General features: G+C 31.1%; 2 protein-coding genes across 2 annotated transcripts; both read left to right on the top strand.

Annotated features, from left to right (window-relative positions):
* The first annotated feature begins 441 nt into the window (after positions 1 to 441).
* On the top strand, positions 442 to 2,369 carry LOC107030334 (protein SHI RELATED SEQUENCE 1). The gene is made up of 2 exons (XM_015231649.2): positions 442 to 888; positions 1,802 to 2,369. The coding sequence occupies exons 1-2, from the start codon at positions 612 to 614 to the stop codon at positions 2,173 to 2,175; spliced, it is 651 nt and encodes a 216-aa protein (XP_015087135.1). The 5' UTR covers positions 442 to 611; the 3' UTR covers positions 2,176 to 2,369.
* An 11,874-nt stretch (positions 2,370 to 14,243) lies between these two features.
* Positions 14,244 to 19,930, top strand: LOC107007820 (DNA replication licensing factor MCM4). Its single transcript, XM_015206615.2, has 18 exons — positions 14,244 to 14,401; positions 14,491 to 15,141; positions 15,230 to 15,358; positions 15,440 to 15,521; positions 16,285 to 16,417; positions 16,518 to 16,589; positions 16,717 to 16,836; positions 16,916 to 17,029; positions 17,178 to 17,390; positions 17,473 to 17,571; positions 17,704 to 17,864; positions 18,024 to 18,120; positions 18,211 to 18,372; positions 18,523 to 18,603; positions 18,681 to 18,759; positions 19,156 to 19,292; positions 19,385 to 19,438; positions 19,521 to 19,930. Exons 1-18 carry the CDS (start codon positions 14,365 to 14,367, stop codon positions 19,593 to 19,595), a joined length of 2,496 nt encoding a protein of 831 aa, XP_015062101.1. The 5' UTR covers positions 14,244 to 14,364; the 3' UTR covers positions 19,596 to 19,930.
* The last annotated feature ends 1,903 nt before the right edge of the window (positions 19,931 to 21,833 follow it).

The following is a 21,833-nucleotide window of genomic DNA, read 5'->3' as shown; positions in this document are numbered from 1 at the left end:
CATTTCCTGTGGTATAGTACTGCAACTGTTGTCACTGTAATGAACTCCACAGAGTGAAGGCAAATGATCCACAGTACACTGAATCACGTGTATGTACACATAACAAAAATTAATACTTTTCCTTTTTCTTTTTTTCAGGATTCACTATTCTTCTAATTGATAATTAAAAAAAATGACATATTTTTATATCTGGTATTAACAATTTATCTTGAATGAAATGATTTTATTCATACAAATATTTATAATTTATTTTAGATTTTAAATTTCAAAGTTCTTTCTTTGTTAAAATAATACATGACAAGTCAAACTATATCATATAAATTGAGACGAAGAAGGAGTAATTAATTCAGTATTGGTGGAAAGGTACCAGAAAAAAGCAGTGAAAAGAACCCCTAAAAGTCCCAACATATAGTACTCTAGAGCCATGAACTCTAAAAAGAACCAAAGAACCAAACACAAATTCCCAAATTTAGGAACAGAGAAACTTAACAACAGCACCAAAAATAAAACTTAAGCATTTAAAGAAGGGAAAACCAAATGGTAAAATCAACTGAAATTAGTGGGGTAGTTATCGTAAAAGAAGTAATTATAACAACGATTAATAGTTCGAGATGATGAGGAGGGAAGAAGAAGAAGAAGGAAGAGTATCGTCATCATTAAGTAGCAGTAGATGTCAAGATTGTGGAAATCAAGCCAAAAAAGATTGTACATATATGAGGTGCAGAACTTGCTGTAAGAGTCGAGGGTTTCACTGTGAAACACACGTTAAGAGTACTTGGGTCCCTGTCTCCACAAGGCGTCCCAGGCACCATCTTCTTCATCACACTACTATTCAGCAACAGCAGCTTCAAAATGGGCCAAACCCTAAAAGATACAGATCAAATGAAGGTAATGTTGTTATCATCACAGTAATGTTGTATAGATCTCCACATACTCATCATTGTACTTTAAATCTATTCAACTTTGTGACTATTTTCATAATCTAAAAAGCCTTTTTTCAACCCTGGTTGACAATACAGTGATAGAGCTAGAATTTTTAATAAATTAATTCAAAATATTAAAAAAATAAACACACAAAGAAACTATATATAGCTATATACCTAGATATAAATAGGGTCACAATTTAGTAGAGAAAATCAAGTGGTTACAAGTAAACATATGAAGAAGTCAAGAGAATTCATCATATATTATAGATACATAAAAATAATTATATATAGTGTAAAAAATTTCACCAAACAGAGTTCAGATGAACCCCCTTCCACCCATTTCCGCTTCTCATATAGTTCAGTAGATAATGAGTGAAATAATAGCGGATCTAGGATTTTCAGTAAAATTCATTAAATGAAGAAGCAAGTCAAGAAAGAGGCACCATTCAATAATTTTTTTTTATATATAATTATAAAAAATAATTTTAATCGTATATATATAATATTCTTTTACTCAACTTAATGATCCGCCCATGGACGGTGGTGAGAATCAACCCAAAGACTCTTATCTGGTTGGATATCGTGTACAATGATCTTTGTGATTTTCTAGTTTATAAAAGCTTAAGCAATTTAAGATATACTTTTATTTAGAAGATTATACATATTCAGTAGTAGCTTACGTACAGAAATAATGAAACCCTAACTATTGTAGCTTTTCTGTGTATGGTTGGTACCATTTTCAAATTACTTTTACTATAGTACTCTTGGAACTAATCCTGTTAAATTTAAAAAAAAATGTATATATTTTGTGCTATATTGTCCGGCTATATTAATTAAATTCTTTATTTAAATATGGTGTATTGTTTTTGATGTAGTGATAGGTGATGATCACGAAGGAGGTAGTTTTCCGGGGGAAGTGAGTTCTCCAGCAGTATTTCGATGTATTCGTGTAAGTTCCATAGATAATGTGGTTGATCAATATGCATATCAAACATCAGTGAAGATAGCAGGACATGTTTTTAAAGGGATATTATATGATCAAGGACCAGATAACGAGAGTCCTCGTTACAACAATTATATGGCTGGAGAAAGTTCGTCAAGTGACTTTCAGCTTCATCAACCTCTTATTTTACCTCCTACTACTACTACTACAACTTCTCCACCACCATCAACTTCGACTTATCCCAATCTATTTAGTGCTTTTAATATGCCTGGTACGCAATTTTTTCAATACCCAAAATCATCTTGAAATAAACTTTCTGCCATCAATTTAACTTATATACATTGATTAATTACCATTCAAATGTTGTATTCTGAGGTAAGACGTAGCCCCCCTTATCTGTATCTTTTGTTGGAATATAACATACACTACCTTTTGGTAGTTAAACCAAATAAATAAAATAAAAATACATTGACAATGTCACTGTATTTTAAAATTTATTATGGATGATTATTTGTACGAACCTAATTTAATTACCCTTCTAGTTATCTCTCGGTATTTTGTTATGTGCAGTGCAATGGTAAAAGTTAAAACAATGTGCATTGAACATTGAACAAAAAGGTAAGAGATGAAGAAAAAAAAAAGATTAAAAAAAGTATAAAATTCTAATGAGGAATTATTGGTTGGCATATGGTTCTGCAGTTTGTCTTATCATGAATTTCCCCCATCCAATTGTTCTAATCTTTGATTAAGGGAATTAATTATGTCTGATTTACTGGTTGTTTATGAATATCGAAGCCACTTTTCTCCTGATTACCCGTTTCTTTGCCGGATTAAAATGCACGTATCCTTTTTAATGGACACAAGGACAATAAGTGATTCTTGGACCATATATTTTAATCATCATGATGAGTTTTACTTTTTTCTATACTCATAACTAACAGTAGTGTAATTTTATTTTTTTATACACTCTCGCATTAATTAAAAGAGACTACGTACGTAGAGAATAAATAAGACAGGACAACATGTTATAACAGATTAAATTACAATTGTAACATTTTGATTTACATTATGAATGCATATAATTTGGAATCATAATTTTAATGTATTTAGGGTGTGCCAGTGACTTCACCCCTCCCCCAGTGACCAATTAATTATAGGCCATCGTGGGGAAAGTCCTTTTCTTGATTTCTTTTAGAGTTAATTAACACAATAACCAAATCATACAAGAAAGTAGGCACTGATGCTTACCCACTATAGCTGTCCCCTTGTTGCACGTAAAAAGTTCAACATAAAAATCCAAGTTTTCAAAATTAAATTATGGTTACAGAAAGAATGAAAATTGTTAGTGTTATTGAAGAGTCTTACATCTATTGGTTTAAGAGATATATAGTCTCTTTAATATGATTTGGGTGGTTGCTCAAGATCCATTGTTTCTTTACTGTTATACTGTGAACTCCATTCTCTTTGTATACATCTTTATTTCTATATTAATTATGTGTAAATTGTAATTGTTGTGTTCTTCTTCTTATTGATTTGTGATACGTCTATTATTCTATGACATTAGAGTTATATTTATATCTAGGTAGCTAGTTTGTAATTAATGCTGAAGATGCCTTCGATGATAAGCAAGTGTTAGACATTGATCATTGTAGCACTTAGGATAATGTAAGGGAATCCTTGATTAATGTAAGGGCCCCTCAAATATGATTAATACTTTAAAATTTAAGTATCTTGAAGCAAAAAAAAAAAAATGTTGGGTGGGCATCTTGTGTTAGAAGATAGTGACTTGAGGCAAAGAAAAAAAAGTAGTTAGTAAAGCCTCATTTTTAACCTTTAGAGATATGCACACACCAATCCAAAGGTAAAGGTTGATGCCCCTATCAATGACAGAATGTTGGAATATATACCTCTAAGTGATGAAACTAATTAAGAACTAGGAGAATAAATTAAATGGATATATTGTAAGGGGATTGTATGTTGAAATTTGAGTCTATATATTATATTGTTTTTATAATTTTAACATTCGGATTAGATTGAACCCACTAATTTTATGGGGTGTTTGCTATCTAATAAAATTTGAATTTTGGCGAGTTTTTGTAATTGATCTGTTGCTGAGATTTGAAAGTGAGATTTTATAATTTTCAATAAAATTCATTTCATTGATTACTAGGTCACATCTTTGAGTGTGAAATATGTGACTGCCTTATTTTGAAATGTTTAGCACATGAAAAAGACTCACACACGGGAGGGAGTTATCTAGATTTAATGAGACTCAGATTTAATAGAATCAAGTAAATTAAAAACAATATCTTGCAGAAATATGCAGAAAAAAGATTGTAATATAGACTTTTGCGGTTTGATTCTTCCCTGGATCCTGTCCATAACAAGAGTTTTAGTATATCAGACTACCCTTTTAAGTAAATTAAAGTTTTTCTTTTCGATTATGTCCATAACAAGAGTTTTAGTAAACCAGACTACCCTTTTAAGTAAATTAAAGTTTTTCTTTTCGATTTTCAATATATAAAACTTGATGAGATGATCAAACATTTCAAATATAAATGCTAAATTCCTCCCGGGTGCATTCTCACTCATACCTAACTTCTAGGTGACTTTCCTATTTAATTTTTCGAAAAATGACATAAAATATCCTTAAAATATTAGAAATGGTACAAAACTATCCTCCATCAACCTATTTGCTCCAAAATACCATTCTCACCCACCTATTGGCTTCAAAATACCCTTGTCATCCACATTTGAGTTCAAAATTGACCATTTTTTTGACGATTTTAAATTTAAACTATTTAAATATTTTTAAAAATATTTGGCGCTCAACTATTTGTTATAATTTAACTTATTAATATAATTATAAATCAATCTACTGCCCACCCATTATTAATTAAACTCCACCCAATTAATAAACACACCCCATTACTAATGCAACAAAAGAAAAACTACTGCCAATGAGTGTTTCTAAAAATTTGATGCGAAAATGTCTATAGCAGTACATTATCATATATTCAATTCCTCAATCAAAACATATTATAATCCAAGTGTATAAAATTATTGATAAACTTAAAAGTCTTGTGATGTTACTTAATAGATAACGTTTTTTAAAAAAATAATATATTAAGTTTTAATATTTGAAACAAATCATAAATATTTATAAAGTTATATTAAAAAAAGTACATAAATTAATTCGAGATGTACTACTTCTTTACCTTTAATTATAAATTTCGAATTCAAGCTTGAAAGAGAATCCTATTGAAAGTGTCCTCCCAAATAAGCGGCTCAACCTAAATTTAATTGGGCTTCGATTCAGATTCGAATAATTTTGAATGTCATTTTCAGGAATCTGTAATTTCATCGTGTTTTAGAAGTGCTTAGGGTGATTTTGATATTAGAGTCGGTTTATTAATTGAGTGGGGTTTAATAATTAGTATGAGCGGATAGTGGGTTGGTTCATAAATTATATCAATAAATTCAATTATAATCAATAACTGAGCGCCAAGTATTTAAAAAAATATTTAAACAATTTAAATTTAAAATTGTTAAATAAGTGATCAATTTTGACCACAAAGGTGACAAGTGTATTTTGGAGCCAATAAGTGGATGAGAAACGCATTTTGAATCCATTAGATGGATGGATGATAATTTTATACCATTTTCAGTACTCAAAGATAGTTTAGATCCTTTTCGGTAGTTCTTTAAAGAACCCTCTTTTCAAGGAAGGCTTACTTTTTCCGGAAGGGGATCCAAGCAAGCAATTTCCTTCCTTTTTTTTTTTCTTGTTTCTTAAGCAAAGAAACATGATAATATGGTAGTGATGTTTCTTTGATTATAATATGGTTGGAAATTTAATTAACATATAATTAAATCATATACTTTAGTGGCCTTGGGGACCAAGCACATGATCAACAACTTTTTTCTCTAAAGGAATAGTATCTATATAAAGTATTTTAAGATTGTTTTTACAAGTGATCTTTGGACTTATTGAGGAGATCATGATAGAGTACTGTGCTTTTCCACCACATGGCCACAAAAAAGAAAAAAAAAAAGAATCAGTATTTGTACGGAGTTCATGCATTTATCCACTCTTTCAAATTTTATGGATAAATCATGACCTCCAAATTATGGACAAAATTTTCTGTATCTAATACCTTATGTTTTGTTGTTTTGCTTGTACCTTATATTTTTATTATATATGTTTCTGTTTGTTCTAGCTAGCAAATGGTCTGGTGGTAAAGAAAACAAAGTTTTATTTCTGTTCGAGTTAAATTTGAAGTGTGGTAAAATGATAAACAAATACAAGCTAACAAACTGAATCCTATCAATGATTTATCAAATCATGATTAAATAGAATGCGGAGGATATTGGTCGTTTAAGAAGAGTGAGTTGTTGATTTTTTATAATCACTTTTTTTTCTTCTATCGTAACAACTCTTGTTCCCCACCTTTTAGCGTTCTAGTAGGGCTCTATGTATTAAAATTAGAATACACTTTGAAAAATAGATATTTCCGGTCTGAGTCCTGAGATAGAGTTTTTCCCATAGGTAGGGAGAGCTTGGAACTTTCTGTTGTCGATTCAGTGGATTTCGACACTCGATGCTATTTTCTCCGTCCGATATTGTTTGTCATGGTTTCTATTTTTAGAGTCAAATTATAAAAATTTTGACTAATATTTTAAGACATAATTTTTCATCATATTAATATACAAAATTGTAATTTATAGTATTTTTCATATAATTTTAGAATATTTAATTTTTTTTGTTTGGAATATTAAATTAATGTGATCTAATTTAACTTCAAAAATTAGTCAAATTAACTTTTAAAAAACACAACAGGACAAACAATTTCGGATGAATGAAGTAAAAGGATAAAAAATTTAATTTAACTGGCCACATGAAGTGTATCTAATTTTATATTTCTAGCTATTATTACCCACGAGAGTTGAATGCAAGTCTGTCAAAAAACTACTCCACAACTAATAGTATGGGGATTTGGCATGACCCAAAAAATTTATCATTGTGCCAGCTGTAATTTATCTCATCAGGGGTTACCGTAGCACAGTCAAAAATTTCACAAATGGTGTTCAGAAATTATACAAGAACATTTATTTTTTTTAATGAATGAGTGCATTATAAATTTTAAAAATTAAACTAAGTAATATATAAGATTTTTTTTTGAAAAAATACGTAATATACAAGAAAAAATTTGAAAAATAAAAGAGGAAAAAATTTGAACTAGAAATTTTAAAAATTAAACTACGTAATATACAAGATTTTTTTTTTGAAAAAAAATATATATATACATGAAAAAAATTGAAAAAAAAGAGGAAAAAAGATGAAAGATGCCCTAGAAAACATAATATACATGAATTTTTTTTTTTAAAAAAAAGAGGCTTAAATTGTTGTTAGCGAGATTTGAACTCACAAACTCATAAAATTTTGGTTCTTTAACTACGTAATATACATGAAAGTTTTTTAAAAGAAAACATAATATGCATGAATTTTTTTTTTAAAAAAAAAGAGGCTTAAATTGTTGTTAGCGAGATTAGAACTCACAAACTCATAAAATTTTGGTTCTTTCAAGGCACCTTAAACAATTAGGCTACAATACCTTGTTATGTTAGGATGTTCAATATACATTATTTAACCATTTTATACAATATTTTATTTGTATGTACAATATAATTTTCCGACAAAGAGTGTCCAATTAAGGTATGTAGCTACGCCTTACAGATTGATTAATTATTACTCGTTGTTTTTCATGTACTATTGTCTTTAACACTTTATTCAGTAATTTTATCTTAAATCCTGCATTAGTTTAAAAAGATTATATAAAAAAATAACCATTTTTCAGATAGCTCATAAATATAAATCTGCTTTCAGAAAAAGAAAAAAAATTAGTGTTTTTGATCTGGTATTGTTGCTTATCCATATGCATGATTGGTGGAACCAAAGTAATTTTGACTTTAAATCAGATTCAAAATATTATAAAATTTATACGATATATTTTTTCGATAAAGATGGGTCAATCAACTTCCTTCCTTGACAAGGACAACTCCGCTAATGTCCATATGGTAGCAAAAGACAGAATAATTGGTGCTCGAATCCCCTGGGACGAGTAACTTGTTTTCCTCTTGTGTTGGTAGCAGATAGCACTATTTCCTCTGTAATTAGCTATATTGTGATATATAATGTGAATCAGAATTAATCGGATTAATATATATTAATTACCATAAAACAATTATATGAAAAAATGATTGGATGACAACACCTCTAATAAGCGAATTGTGTTTGAATAATAATAGTTCCCCGCCATTTAACAAAGTAAAAATTTAAGGAATCCCATAGTGTAATTCAATAATTTCATTCTGTCCCGACAAATTTAGTATTTACAAAAAATCCCTTAAATTTGTTGAGCCGTGATACTTTAGACTCTAGTGATACATGGTAAATGATACATGGTAATTTTAAACTGTTGAGAAAAATAAGGGGAAAAAACGGTATAGTTAATGTTGTTAATAAAACAGCTAAATTTACGGTAACATATCATTAATCAACATAAAATCAGCACTTAATTGGATATTAATTTCAAATTTTGAAAAACAAAGATTATATCATCTATTTTGAAAACAATTTTTTTGAACAATCTGTTAAATTTCGAACTACAGTAATTTTATTGTTGTTACAGTGGATTTTTCAAGATGAATACTTCGATTTTGATGAGACATTCCGGAATTTGGGTGAACAAATTGCAGAATGAAAGTTACAAAATCGACGGAATCGTTGTTGGAGATTCAATTTCGTATCTAATACATGTATCAGAAACGTCGACTAAACAATATACACACTGATTCTATATGTATCATCAAGTACAGTTGATGACACATTTATTAAACTTAGTGAATGATACATTATAACAATTTTCAAAACATGTATCAGTACATCAACTAAACAACTAATACCTTACTGATACATGATATCAGTTTTCAGAAATTCATATTATATGCAAAACATGTGATACATATCTACTACATGTATCAGTGAATTGACTAAACACTGTACACACTGATTCTATATGTATCATCAAGCACAGTTGATGACGCATTTACTAAACTTATTGAATGATACATTATAACAATTTTCAAAATTTCATGATACATATAAAATATTATGATACACAACAAATTCATGTATCAATTCACCATCTAAAATACTATACACACTTATTCAAATGTATCGGCAAGCACACTAGATTCCTTAAAATTTTTACTAATTTCAGCAAACAGTTTTAAGTACCAAAATACTAACCCCAGACAATGTAGGCCTAACAAACTTACTCTTTGAGTCCTGTTTGGCCTTATGCAAAGTTGATGCTAGAGGAAGAGGAAGGGGAAGTGGTAACTGGGCGAATGTATTGGGATGAGATGAAGATTGTCTACTTGTTTTTATCACCTTAACTTCTTCTAAGGCAAGAGGCACTGGTTCTTATGTTTTTGGTGTGTAAGCAAGCAAAAAATATGGAAGTAAGAACAAAACGGTAGAAAGATATGGAAGTTATCCTGCTTCCTGATTTTTTGAATTTTGAAATTCAAAATTTCAAAATTTGGTCTTTTATTTAAATTTAATAAAATTAATAATTCAAAATCAAAAAGCTGATTAAAAATTTGAGTGTTTAAATGGATAAATTCAAAAACTAATTTAAGAGGTTGAGTGTTTTAATGGAGAAAAAATAGGCATTAAAATTGGTAAATGTGTATTATAGGAGAGAGAGTGTAATGTATCTAAAAAATTACACTAAAATAAAAAAAAAGGGAATTATGTAATATTTAAAAAATGTAGGGAAAATTAGAGAATATAAAAATTATAGTTATGTATTTAAGTTATTTTTCCTTTAACAAATGCTCATAATCAATTCAAATCTTAATTATCTCCTAGATTCTAACAAGAGATCCCTTCTAACAACATCTCTTGATTTGTCTACTATTATTTGTTAAAAAAATAAAAATAAAACAAAAGCCCAATGGACTAGGACTGCTTTACATACGAGCTACAGCTTCAAGAATGTGCATTTTACATAAATTTCACTATTTTATTAGGGAAAATCACGTAAATATGCTACATCAAAAAAATATTTACTATTTATGTCAATATAATTTTTCTAACTAAATATAACATTTTTTTGGAATGAAACAAATTGTAAGACGCTTGCCTCTTTCTCTGAATTTTTCCGCTTACTTCTCTTCTTCTATTTATTCTTTTTCTTTTTTGTCTCTTTCTCTGTCTCTTTATCTTTCTCCTTTTTATTCTTCTTCTTTGAAAGTTAATTCAAATATCAATTTTTGTACATATTTTTTCATTTTTATCCAAAAATACGATAAAAATAGTAACAGAAAGATAAAAAATATGCATAAAATTATGTTCTCAAGCAGAAATTTCAAATCTAGAAAATTAAAGCAGAAGAAACTCATCAATGATGGTTATTATAAAAATTCTGATTTTAAATTTATTATTTGAATTTTACGAATTTGTAATTAGTTTTGATAGATTGTTCTCACCAAATAATTGAAAATGTTGTTTGGAGATTATATATCAATTTGAAGTGGGTTTGATTAAGTTTATAAGTGATTTTAGGAGAGATATTATATTGAAGGTCAAAAAAGGTTAATTTTATGGAACTATATCACAATTGTATTAAAGTTGTATTATATATGAATTAAAATTAAATTAAAATCATAAACAATGAATTATATTCAAGAATAAAAGTTTAATTCAGTTTATAGATTATTTTTATGTGTTTCATTAATTAAGTTTTCATTTATTCTTAATTTTATTTTCTAATTCAATTTTAATATTGTGTAATACATTTTTAATGCAAATTTCATTCATTTTGTAGTTTGTTATTTCATATTTGTCACTGTTAGATTACTTATTTAATTTATTATTAATATAAGTTTAATTCACTCTATAGATCATTGTCTTGTCTTCTTTAGTTACATTTTTCATTCATGCTTAATTCCCTCTTCTAATTCAATTTTAATATTTGTATAATACACTTTTAATGCAAATTTCATTCAATTTGAAGTTTATTAGTTGATTTGATACTATTGAATTACTTGCTTAATTCATTATTGATACACGTTTATTTCACTTTATAGATTAATGTTTGGTCTTTCATTAGTTACGTTTTTTATTCATGATTAATTCTCTCTTCTAATTCAACTTTAATATTTGTTTATACACTTTTTATACAAGTTTAGTTCATTTTACAGTTTATTGGTTAATTTGTTACTATTAAATTATTTGTTTAATTAATTATTGATATAAATTTTATTCAATTTACAAATAATAAGATGCTCTTTTGTTTACCATATTTTGCATTTAATTTAGTTGCTTCTCTTTTTTTGGGAGATTAAAAAAGAGCTAATAAAAGAAGTGGGTATAGAGAAGAGAGGAAGAAAGAGTGCAAGAGAGACAGAAAAAAAAAGCGAAAAGGAGAGAAAAAAAAAGAGCGACAGAAAAGAAAAAGAGCGAGAGAGACAATTTAATAAAATACACAATATTGTCATATATTGCTATAATGGTAATAATTAAAGAGTATATTTATAATAAGTAATTATTTTTAAAAGGAATCCACTCAAGTAATTAATCTATTTTATTATCTTAATTTAAAAAAAATTCTATAGTTTATAATATTACTTTATACATTATATTTTGGCCTCAAGATACATGTATCACTAATGACGAGATACATGTCTCCAATAGTTTTTAAAGCCAGAATACACAATTTTATTAATTTTAATTAAAGGGGTGTAACTTATTTCCATAATTAAAGAATTAATTGTTGACGAAATTAACAACAAACTTTAAAAGATTCTTGATATCGACTCTAACAATTTTTCCTAAAATAACGTAATCATAAACCCAAGTAATTTTGTTATTGTATTGTTCATCTTCTTCATCCGTTCAATTCTCACTTTTGTATCTGAAGTTTCGAATTTATTCCCCAAATAGTCAATTACAGTGTTGTTGAGGCGTTTTCTTACAATTGTTATCTTAATTTTTACGCCAACTTCTAGAATGTGGATTGTGCATCTCGCCATTAATGGAGCATGTATCTCGCAGCCTGATTTGTAAATGTTTATACAAATGAATTTTAGAGAAATATGAACTCCATCTCACATATATGATTCTCAACTTAAAAAATGATTGGATACATGTATTTCTCCATTAACGATACATGTATCTTAAACATGTATTGTGTTATTTGTAAAAGTTTATACAATTAAACTATACAGCAAATTTTAGAGAGATGTGTATTTAGTATTAATTTGATGTGTCAAATATCAATTTTATACATTATATCTAAAAACATGTATTTCGTTAGACGTACAATACCCTATTAACCTTTAGTTGTAATCGAGTATTACCCTTTCGGAGACTTAACATCGCAACAATTTCGCCGAAATAAGAGAAAAAAAGTCCAACCTCTTTTACTTAATAGTTTTGCCGGAGCAAGAATCACTTTTGATATATAAAGGACGAAGGAAAGAAGAGAAATAGTGAAGGATATGAGGGATTAGAGATATTGTTGGAGTAGATGAGAGAGAAAAATATTGGATCATTAATTTTGGTGTTTAAAGGTAAAGATAATTAATCAAGACATTCGTTTACATATTTTTAAAAATATATGGTATAAAATTTTAAAAGTTGTAATACATGTAATTGTTTAAAATGTAGAGGTAAATTTAGTATATATGGCAGGGATTAAGGCTGGCAAACGACCGGTTTTTGGCCGGTTCGGTCCGGTTGCAGTCCGGTTCCCGTACCGGTCCGTCCGGTACCGATTGAACCGGTAAGGAGCCGGTCTTTTGGTATACAGGATCGGTTCCCGGGTTTTTATCCGGTTGAACCGGTTCGGTAAGAACCGGTTCCAAACCGGTCCGATCCGGTAAGAACCGGTTTAGTCGTTTTTTCAAAAAAAATAATAATTTATTAAGGTTACCGTTTTATGACCGTTGGGCCCTTCTAGCCGTTGGGCTGGGGCCCAAAACGGTCAACTATCACCCCACCCCTTTCTAACCCATTTACACTATAAATATACCATTTTTTTCCATTTTAAATCACAAATTCACTACTTATACAATCTTATACAATCTCTCAAAGTCTCAATTATAAATCTCTCATAAATTATTAATTATTATATTGTGTTATTGAGTTGGAGTTTGAATTTCGGAAGCTACAATAGGCATCTATCAAATCCGGCTTTGGTTATACGTCTACTTTTACGTAGACGTTTCGTACATTCGTTCCAACTATCAACTTTAATTGTTATTTGTTTATTAATTTATTTGTTTTATCTCTTTTATTCTCTTTCTAATATTTGTATTGTATAATTTATTTATTTGAATAAATATACGGCTATTCGTCTTGATTTTCTTTTATAATAGTCTCTTCTATTTAATTCATGTCATTTATAAATTTATTTTTAATTATTTTAATAAAAATTTAAATTAAAACTTTAAATTCAATATAAACTTTAAAGTTTAAATTCAATATAAAGTTTAAAAAACTTTAAATTCAATTTCAAACTTAAGTTCAATATAAAACTTTAAATTCAATATAAAGTTTAAAAAACTTTAAATTCAATTTCAAACTTAAGTTCAATATAAAACTTTAAATTCAATTTGAAACTTTAAATTCAATATAAACTTTAAAGTATAAATTTATTTTCAAACTTATATAAACTTTAAAGTTTTCAATTGAAGTTTTAATATAAATATATAATATTATATAATAATTAAAATATATTTTTTAAAAAAATAATACCGGATGAACCGGTAAGACCCGGTTCCAAACCGGTCCAACCCGGTTACTAACGGACCGGGCGGAACAGGTTGGTTTTTCCGGTAAATCCGGTCCGGTAAAATCCGATATCGGTAAGAAAATCCGATAAGAAAAATCCGGTACCGATTCGATTACCGGTAAAACCGATCATGTTGATCCGGTCCTGTCCGTTGGGGATGCATGTCTGGTTAGGTAGTTTTCCCTTCAACGAGGCATAATGGGCCCAGTCCATTTTCAGCAAACAACTGAACCACGGAATTAAAAAGCCCAAGACCAACCGTTACTCGACCTCATGAAGCGAATTGGCACCAAAAAGGCACTGCATTTTCCCGCCGAAGATGTCCAATATAATGGTCCCAGTCCATTTAAGCCCATTACTTTCAAGATACCCAATATAACGGGACCAGTCCATTTTCGTTAAACAATAGGACCCCAGAATCAAAAAGCCCGGGCCCAATCAAAAGCCCATAACGTACTCGACCTCATTAAGCGAATTGGCGCCAAAAGGCATTGCATTTTCCCGCCAAAGATATCCATCACATTTACATCAAAGCCTTCCGCCTCAGATCAAGCCCTAACAATTTCTTTCTTCAATCCCAATCTGCAATCCTTACAGTTACATCCGAGAAAGTTCCGGCGAACGGAGGATGGCTTCCGACTCATCTCCGGTCAATGCTCGCGGCGGTAAGTGCACTGCATCTCTTATGTCATCTGCTCGTATGTTTAGTATTTTTCTAAGTAGAAGTATCTTAGTAAGAATTTGAAATGTACAGGTCCATCTACACCAGATGATTCCATTTCAAGTCCAATTGGCAACACTTACTCTTCTCCTGGCGACTCTGCTCGCCGGAAGCGTGGCCGCCGCTCGGCCTCATCGACACCAGTAGCACCGTCAAATCGGCGATTCACAACTCCTGAGGCTACACCAACACCGTCGAGTACTAATCCTCGCCGTGGTGGAAGAAGAGCATCCTCCAACACTCCTACCGATGCCGCGACTCCATCCTATGCCTCTGATGTTCCGCCTTCCTCAGAAGGCGGGGAAGGTGATGATGCCGATGATACCCCACCTATGTATGTGTGGGGCACAAACATCAGCGTGCAAGATGTAAACGCTGCAATCCTTAGGTTTTTGAGGAATTTCCGGGAGGATCCTTCTCAAACTGAGGGGAAATACATGAGGGCAGTTCATAATGTAATTGAAATGGAAGGCGACTCACTCGATGTTGATGCGCATGATGTGTTCGACTATGATGGTGATTTGTATACCAAAATGGTCAGATTTCCACTTGAGGTTCTTGCAATTTTTGACATTGTCTTAATGGACATGGTTAGCAGAATCAACCCACTCTTTGAGAAGCACATACAAGCTAGAATTTTCAATCTTAAGACGTCCACTTCAATGAGAAATCTCAATCCATCTGGTTAGTTGCATTCTAGTATGATATATTTTTCTTTTCAGGGTGTATGATGATACCGGGAGCTATATTAATATGTATTCTCTTCTGTCAGATATTGAGAAGATGGTGTCACTCAAAGGGATGATTATCCGTTGTAGTGCAATTATTCCAGAGATAAGAGAAGCAATATTTAGATGTCTTGTTTGTGGCTATTACTCTGATCCAATTGTTGTAGACAGAGGTTAGTTGAAAAGGTGGAATTTATTATCTTTTGTCCTTCATAAATTCTGGTCTCTATGTGCTAATACTTGATAATTATCAGGAAGAATTAGTGAGCCGACAATATGCGGCAAGCAAGAATGTCTGGCAAGGAACTCAATGACTCTGGTTCACAATAGATGCAGGTAAACATGACTACCTTTGTATCCTGATTTATCCTACTTGTACAAGGTTGATCATAGTTATATATAAGGTGGTGGTTGATTTTTTGGTCCTAATTTGATTAGCTGAAGCCAATATTTGAAAATTTATTCCCATCTCATCTTAATTGAGGAGCTGAAGTAGTTGCACTTGTTTTCAGTAATACTCAATTATCCACAAAGTTTGAGTTATTTATAATTACTTGGTATAACAGAGTTTTTAGCTGTTGTTTGTGTCCAATCCATTAAAATTACTACTTGTGATTTCTGATGAGCAATTTATTTAGTTTGTTCTCTAGTGCTAAAGGAGGCATACGTGTTGCTTAATCTAACAAATTTGTTGCTAATTATTATTGAAAGATAGAAGCATTACACTTGGATCCTGAGAATAGTGCAGGAGGAGAGATTGACTTCCAAACTACAACACCATATCCAATTAAGATCTACCAACTATTTCTGATGATTCCTTATTACCAATTCATGGCAGTGATTGATGACCTTTCACACTTTATTGTCCTCTACACCTTCAACATATCTCAGCTTGACTTGAGGCATCTAGCTTAACATCCTTGCACTTTAGTCAAGGGACTTGGACTATTGATCAAGTTGTTGTGATTACTAGTTTGATTGCATTCTCGAAAATGTACCCTGAATGTTGGCTAACCTTATTATTAGACTTCAGCATTTTAAGTTTATTCCATACACTTGACTTATTGCAATTTTACCAACTTGTTCTTCATCGACACAGGTTTGCTGATAAACAAATTGTGAGAGTTCAAGAAACACCAGATGAGATCCCTGAGGGAGGAACACCTCACACAGTAAGCTTGTTGATGCATGACAAGCTGGTGGATGCGGGGAAGCCTGGTGACAGAGTTGAAGTAAGATTTCATGTCATATATTGTTGATTGTGTATATAAGTCCAACATTCAGTTCCTGTTCTTTAATATTAATACTTCAATGCTTATTTTGGTTGGTTAGGTCACTGGGATTTATAGGGCTATGAGTGTCAGAGTCGGTCCAGCACACAGGACTGTAAAATCATTGTTCAAGGTAAGTCTTCCTATGTGGTTGCTTAGAGTAGCTTGAAAATTAGGCAGTCTGCCAATCTAAAAACCCATCACATATTCAAATTAGACTCTCAATATGCAGAAATTGATTGGACTTCTTTTTATTCCAGACTTACATTGATTGTCTTCATCTTAAGAAGACTGACAAATCAAGAATGCATGCAGAGGATCCAATGGAAATTGAAAATGGTGTTGTTGGAAATGATGAGCCTCTTGATTATGAAGAAAAGGTTACCCTTATTCAACCTTCTTCTTGGAGGATAAGAGTGATCCAAGTTTTGTTAATGAAAGGTTGCTTTGGAATGACAGGTGGAGAAATTGATAGAACTATCTAAACAGCCTGATATCTATGAAAGGCTGACCAGGTCCTTGGCACCAAACATATGGGAGTTGGATGATGTAAAGAAAGGCCTTCTTTGCCAGGTACCACAACAGTCCACCTTTTATGCTCTGATTGCTTGTGCTTTTAAAGGAACATAGTTTATTTGATTTTCCCTAAATATTTATCTTGATACTGATGGTTAAATTGGGTTGAGGCATAGTTGTTTTATATTGATTGCTCTCCATGTAGCTCTTTGGTGGAAATGCATTGACCTTGCCGTCTGGAGCAAGCTTCCGTGGTGATATCAACATTCTTCTTGTTGGTGATCCGGGGACCAGCAAATCACAACTGCTCCAGTATATTCACAAACTGTCTCCTCGTGGTATATACACAAGTGGACGAGGAAGTTCAGCTGTGGGGTTGACTGCTTATGTAGCCAAAGATCCCGAGACTGGTGAAACTGTATGATAACTGCTTATTGCTCTTTTGATTAGACTTTTACTAATTTGCAACTGCCAAAATTTGATTCAACAATTTACTCCAGGTCCTTGAGAGTGGCGCTCTGGTCCTGAGTGACAGAGGGATCTGCTGTATTGATGAGTTTGATAAAATGTCTGACAGTGCCAGGAGCATGTTACATGAGGTGAGACTTCAAGCTCCAATTTCTTCCTAAACATTTAAGCATATTTTGATTTACAAGATCAAAATAACCGTATATGCCATCATAGCAAGTTAGAATGTTTTTTAATCATCTTTTTTGTTGATATCTCTTTAGGTGATGGAGCAACAAACTGTTTCAATTGCAAAGGCTGGAATTATCGCTTCGCTTAATGCTAGGACTTCAGTATTGGCATGTGCAAATCCAATTGGCTCCCGTTACAATCCCCGGTTATCTGTCATTGATAATATACACCTTCCACCTACCCTGCTGTCTAGGTATAATTGTGTGAAAACTGCTAACATGCAGTAGTTTGATTTCTCATCTGTTGTTTTTAGCACAATGCTGCTGGCTGTTGATCTGCATCCGGAATTGGATTTCAGCCACTTGGTGCTTGAACTGGTGGCATCTCTGACTAATCTTTGTGTGCTTTCCAGATTTGATTTGATATATTTAATTCTAGACAAAGCAGATGAGCAGACCGACAGGCGCCTTGCAAAGCACATAGTTGCTTTACACTCTGAGAATCCTGAGGTTGTTTGATTTGTTTCAGTAAATTTTCCAATTCAGTTGCTTGATAAAGAGTATTACGTAGCTGGTTAACTTAATTTTCCATCTCTGCAGAACTCTGAGCAAGAAGTGATTGACCTTCCAACATTAGCTTCATACTTGAGCTATGCTCGAAAACATATACATCCACAATTATCTGATGAAGCAGCTGAAGAATTGACTAGAGGTTATGTGGAGATGAGAAGAAAAGGGAATTTCCCCGGCAGCAGTAAAAAGGTCTATTTTTGAATCAATCAAGTTATAAGTTTCATTGTCATATTATTATTCATTCTGAAAGATACTGTGCAGATTATTATATTGCACTTTTCAAATAATCCCCACAAGTACTAGTGCTACTACCTGGTATTTATATGTAATCTTTTGCAGGTGATTACAGCTACACCAAGGCAGCTAGAGAGTTTGATACGTCTAGGCGAAGGTCTTGCTCGGATGCGTTTTTCAGAAAAGGTTGCATATCTTTCCTGGTGCTTGTCCTTTTTTTTTGGGACTTCGCCTCATTATGATGCTATTGCTTTTATGTGCAGGTGGAGAAAAGAGATGTAGTGGAGGCTTTTCGACTTCTAGAAGTTGCATTGCAGCAGTCTGCAACTGACCATGCTACAGGTATAACTTGGAATTCCCATTCTATAATCTACAGTTATCATTGTCTTCTATCTAGAAATATCTTAGGACAATGAATCATCACACTAATTTTAGCATCTGGTGACACCTTTTGCAACCTGCTTAGCATAATGTGAAGCATCTTTCTTATTACTCTATTTAATACCTAAGACGGATGAAAATGGCCATGCAACAATTTTGCCTTGTATATAACCATTCAGCTTAGCTCTATCCTTTTTACAAATATTCTTAGTACTATAAAGTAAACTTTTGCTTGAACAAAATCTTAAGATTCCATAAACTTGACTGTTACCTCTTTCTTATCATGTTCAATTGCTAACTCATTTCTAATACTGTTACCTTGTTGAAGTATTCTGAGCGCTTGTATTCCTTGAGCAGGAACCATTGACATGGATCTCATCACAACTGGAGTATCTGCAAGTGAAAGGATGAGAAGGGAGAATTTGGTGTCAACCACCCGCAACATAATTATGGAGAAGATGCAACTTGGGGGACCATCAACTCGTTTGCTAGAGGTATGTGAAACTTGTTGAAATTATACTTTAATAGCATTTCAGGGTAACTGAAAAGAAATTCAGTACTGACTTTTTCTTACTTAAATGTATAGTTACTGGAAGACGTCAAGAAGCAAAGTTCTGGTGGTGAAGTCCACCTAGCAGATGTAAATTTCTCTCACTCAACTCTCTCTCTCTCTGTGCACTTTTGGTTAAGAAGTCATCTGATGTTCTTTCCCTCTTTATCAGCTGCGAAATGCACTGGCTACCCTCGCAACCGAAGGACTGGTTGTTGTTCATGGAGACACTGTGAAGAGAATATGATGAGAGGAGTGCTCAGGAAACTTGGGTTGATATGCACATTGACATTATTTGCTAGAGCATTCACATGCACTTGGGCATATCCGCGGTCTACTTCACTGTGCCCTTTGAAACAATTAGCCATATTGTAAGAGTAACATGTATGACTTTGCAATGTAGTGTTTTTGTCTTTGAACTTGATCTTTAATTAAGAGCTTGGGTTAAGTTAAAACATGAATCTGTAAAATAGAAATTAGATGATAGGTTCCGTGCACAACATCGCCGGTTTTGGCGTATATTTGTTGAGAGTTGACGAAAAACATTTCATTTACATGTTTTTATTTAAACTGTATCCAATTTATCTGTTGTTAATAGTCCAAATCAACCCATGTAGCTCACCCAAAATTAGAGACTTGAATCTGTAACTCAAGTTTCAGACTCTTTACTACGTTTGGATTCTGGAAAGAGAGGAAGACTGAGTTCCCTCTAGCAGGATTGGAATCTACGTTCTGTTAAAAGTTCAACTCCTTTTTTAGTCATAAAAGCAGGCTTGCTTACCTGTGGTAATTTCCATCCACAATGTTCATTTTTTTTTTTGAAAAGGTATGAAATAGAAAAACATACGAGGGGGAATATAGGAAGAAATATTATCAACAAATTGATGTGGCTGGAGGGACACTTGGAACGTGCAACTTTGTTTGTATCTGTCAGTGGGTCCCATCTAAACATCATGTGTTCATTATTTGTCCACAGGTGATCCTCCTCCGGAAATTTCGTCTACAGATTTTTATGGATTATAAATAGGGTATTAGCATAGTTTGTATAATTGATTTACTTAATTATATGCTTCGTTAAAATATGCGGTGAAGTCACTGATTTTCATTGGGAGTTTAAAATATCATGAAATTATATGTATAAAACTAATAATTTAACTTTTGAATATATAGTACTTATTCTGTTTTTGCTTTATTTATCTATTGACTTAATATATAGTACAATTTAAAAAAAAATAGATTTTAAAATTTCGTGATAGAGAGATTCCTTTATATTTTTTTATTTATATTTAGGTTCATCCTAATTAAAATATGTGCAAAAGGATTAGTATTAAAATAATAAAATTATATTTTTTGAACAGATCTAAATAATAAAATTATATTTTTCAAACAGATCTTATGATTCATCAGTATCATTTGTGACCATTGCAAAATTCGTGATTGATTCAGAATATTATGATATATGAGTTTTTTCACTTGTAACAATTGGATTGGTGATGCCTCCAACCTATTCCACGTAGCACAGTGTGGCTCAGTAATAATTACAATAATAATCTCTTTTAAGTTTTTCTTTTTCACACGTAACTTTAACTAGTTGCTCAATTCTCACTTATAATTGTTTTTATTTATTTTCAAGAGCAAAAACATGATCCTTACCTTTTTCCTTCATATTTTATACTAATTTTATTTTTGTCGAATATACACCACTATACTATACTCCTATAGCTTAAAGCTTTTTTTATATAAAAAAAATGCCTCATATGCAAGAACTTACAAATATAAGGTCTATGTATTTCTGTACTAGTTTAATTCGTGATTAATACTTCTTTGTTTAGTAAAAAGATTACAAATTTTAAGAATATAAATTAAAATGTTCTAGGCACAAACAAAATAACACATGAATACACTTTTGAATGTTGGACATATATCCTAAAAATTATGTTGGATGATTTTCTGTTAATATTTTGAAGTGAAATAGTTTTACTATGCTGAGTTTATAAATTTAAATTTTAAACTATTTACTTTAAGAAATAATTATAAATAATCTTTATAAAGTATAAGGAGATGGATAAGAAGTAACCCTAAAATATGGTATATGAATGAGATTTTCATTTCTCGTAAAATTACAAGAATATATAGATGTATTTATAAAAAGAGCATATAGATATATTTATTAAATTAAAGTTGAACTAGTAATTAAAAATAACGAAAAATTTCGCTAGAATAAAACAAAAAATAATAATTTTTTTACATAAATGAAAAATAAAGTTGTGAACAAGAGATTAATTACTATCTACACATAAGGTATAAAAAGTTACATAGTTAAATTAATTTTTAAAAATACTTATTTATTTTAATTTAATTATTATATTTTATTTTTTAAAGATTAATGATTTTCTAGCTTCGCCTTTTTTTTTTTTAAAAAAAAACACGTTGCTGTGTATGATGTATATATTTTTATAAAGAACTTTATGTTAAAGCAATAAAT

This window comes from Solanum pennellii, chromosome 1, assembly GCF_001406875.1.
Source record: "Solanum pennellii chromosome 1, SPENNV200".
Classification (NCBI taxonomy): Eukaryota; Viridiplantae; Streptophyta; class Magnoliopsida; order Solanales; family Solanaceae; genus Solanum; species Solanum pennellii.
This window is presented reverse-complemented; position numbering and strand designations above follow the sequence as displayed.

Bases quoted from the DNA above. Each gene is read 5' to 3' on its own strand.
- LOC107030334 (XM_015231649.2), top strand. From the start codon at position 612: ATGATGAGGAGGGAAGAAGAAGAAGAAGGAAGAGTATCGTCATCATTA. The intron at 889-1,801 runs GTAATGTTGTTA...TTTTTGATGTAG, and splicing joins AAGATACAGATCAAATGAAG to TGATAGGTGATGATCACGAA.
- LOC107007820 (XM_015206615.2), top strand. From the start codon at position 14,365: ATGGCTTCCGACTCATCTCCGGTCAATGCTCGCGGCG. The intron at 17,030-17,177 runs GTACCACAACAG...CTCTCCATGTAG, and splicing joins AGAAAGGCCTTCTTTGCCAG to CTCTTTGGTGGAAATGCATT. The intron at 18,604-18,680 runs GTTGCATATCTT...TTTTATGTGCAG, and splicing joins GGATGCGTTTTTCAGAAAAG to GTGGAGAAAAGAGATGTAGT.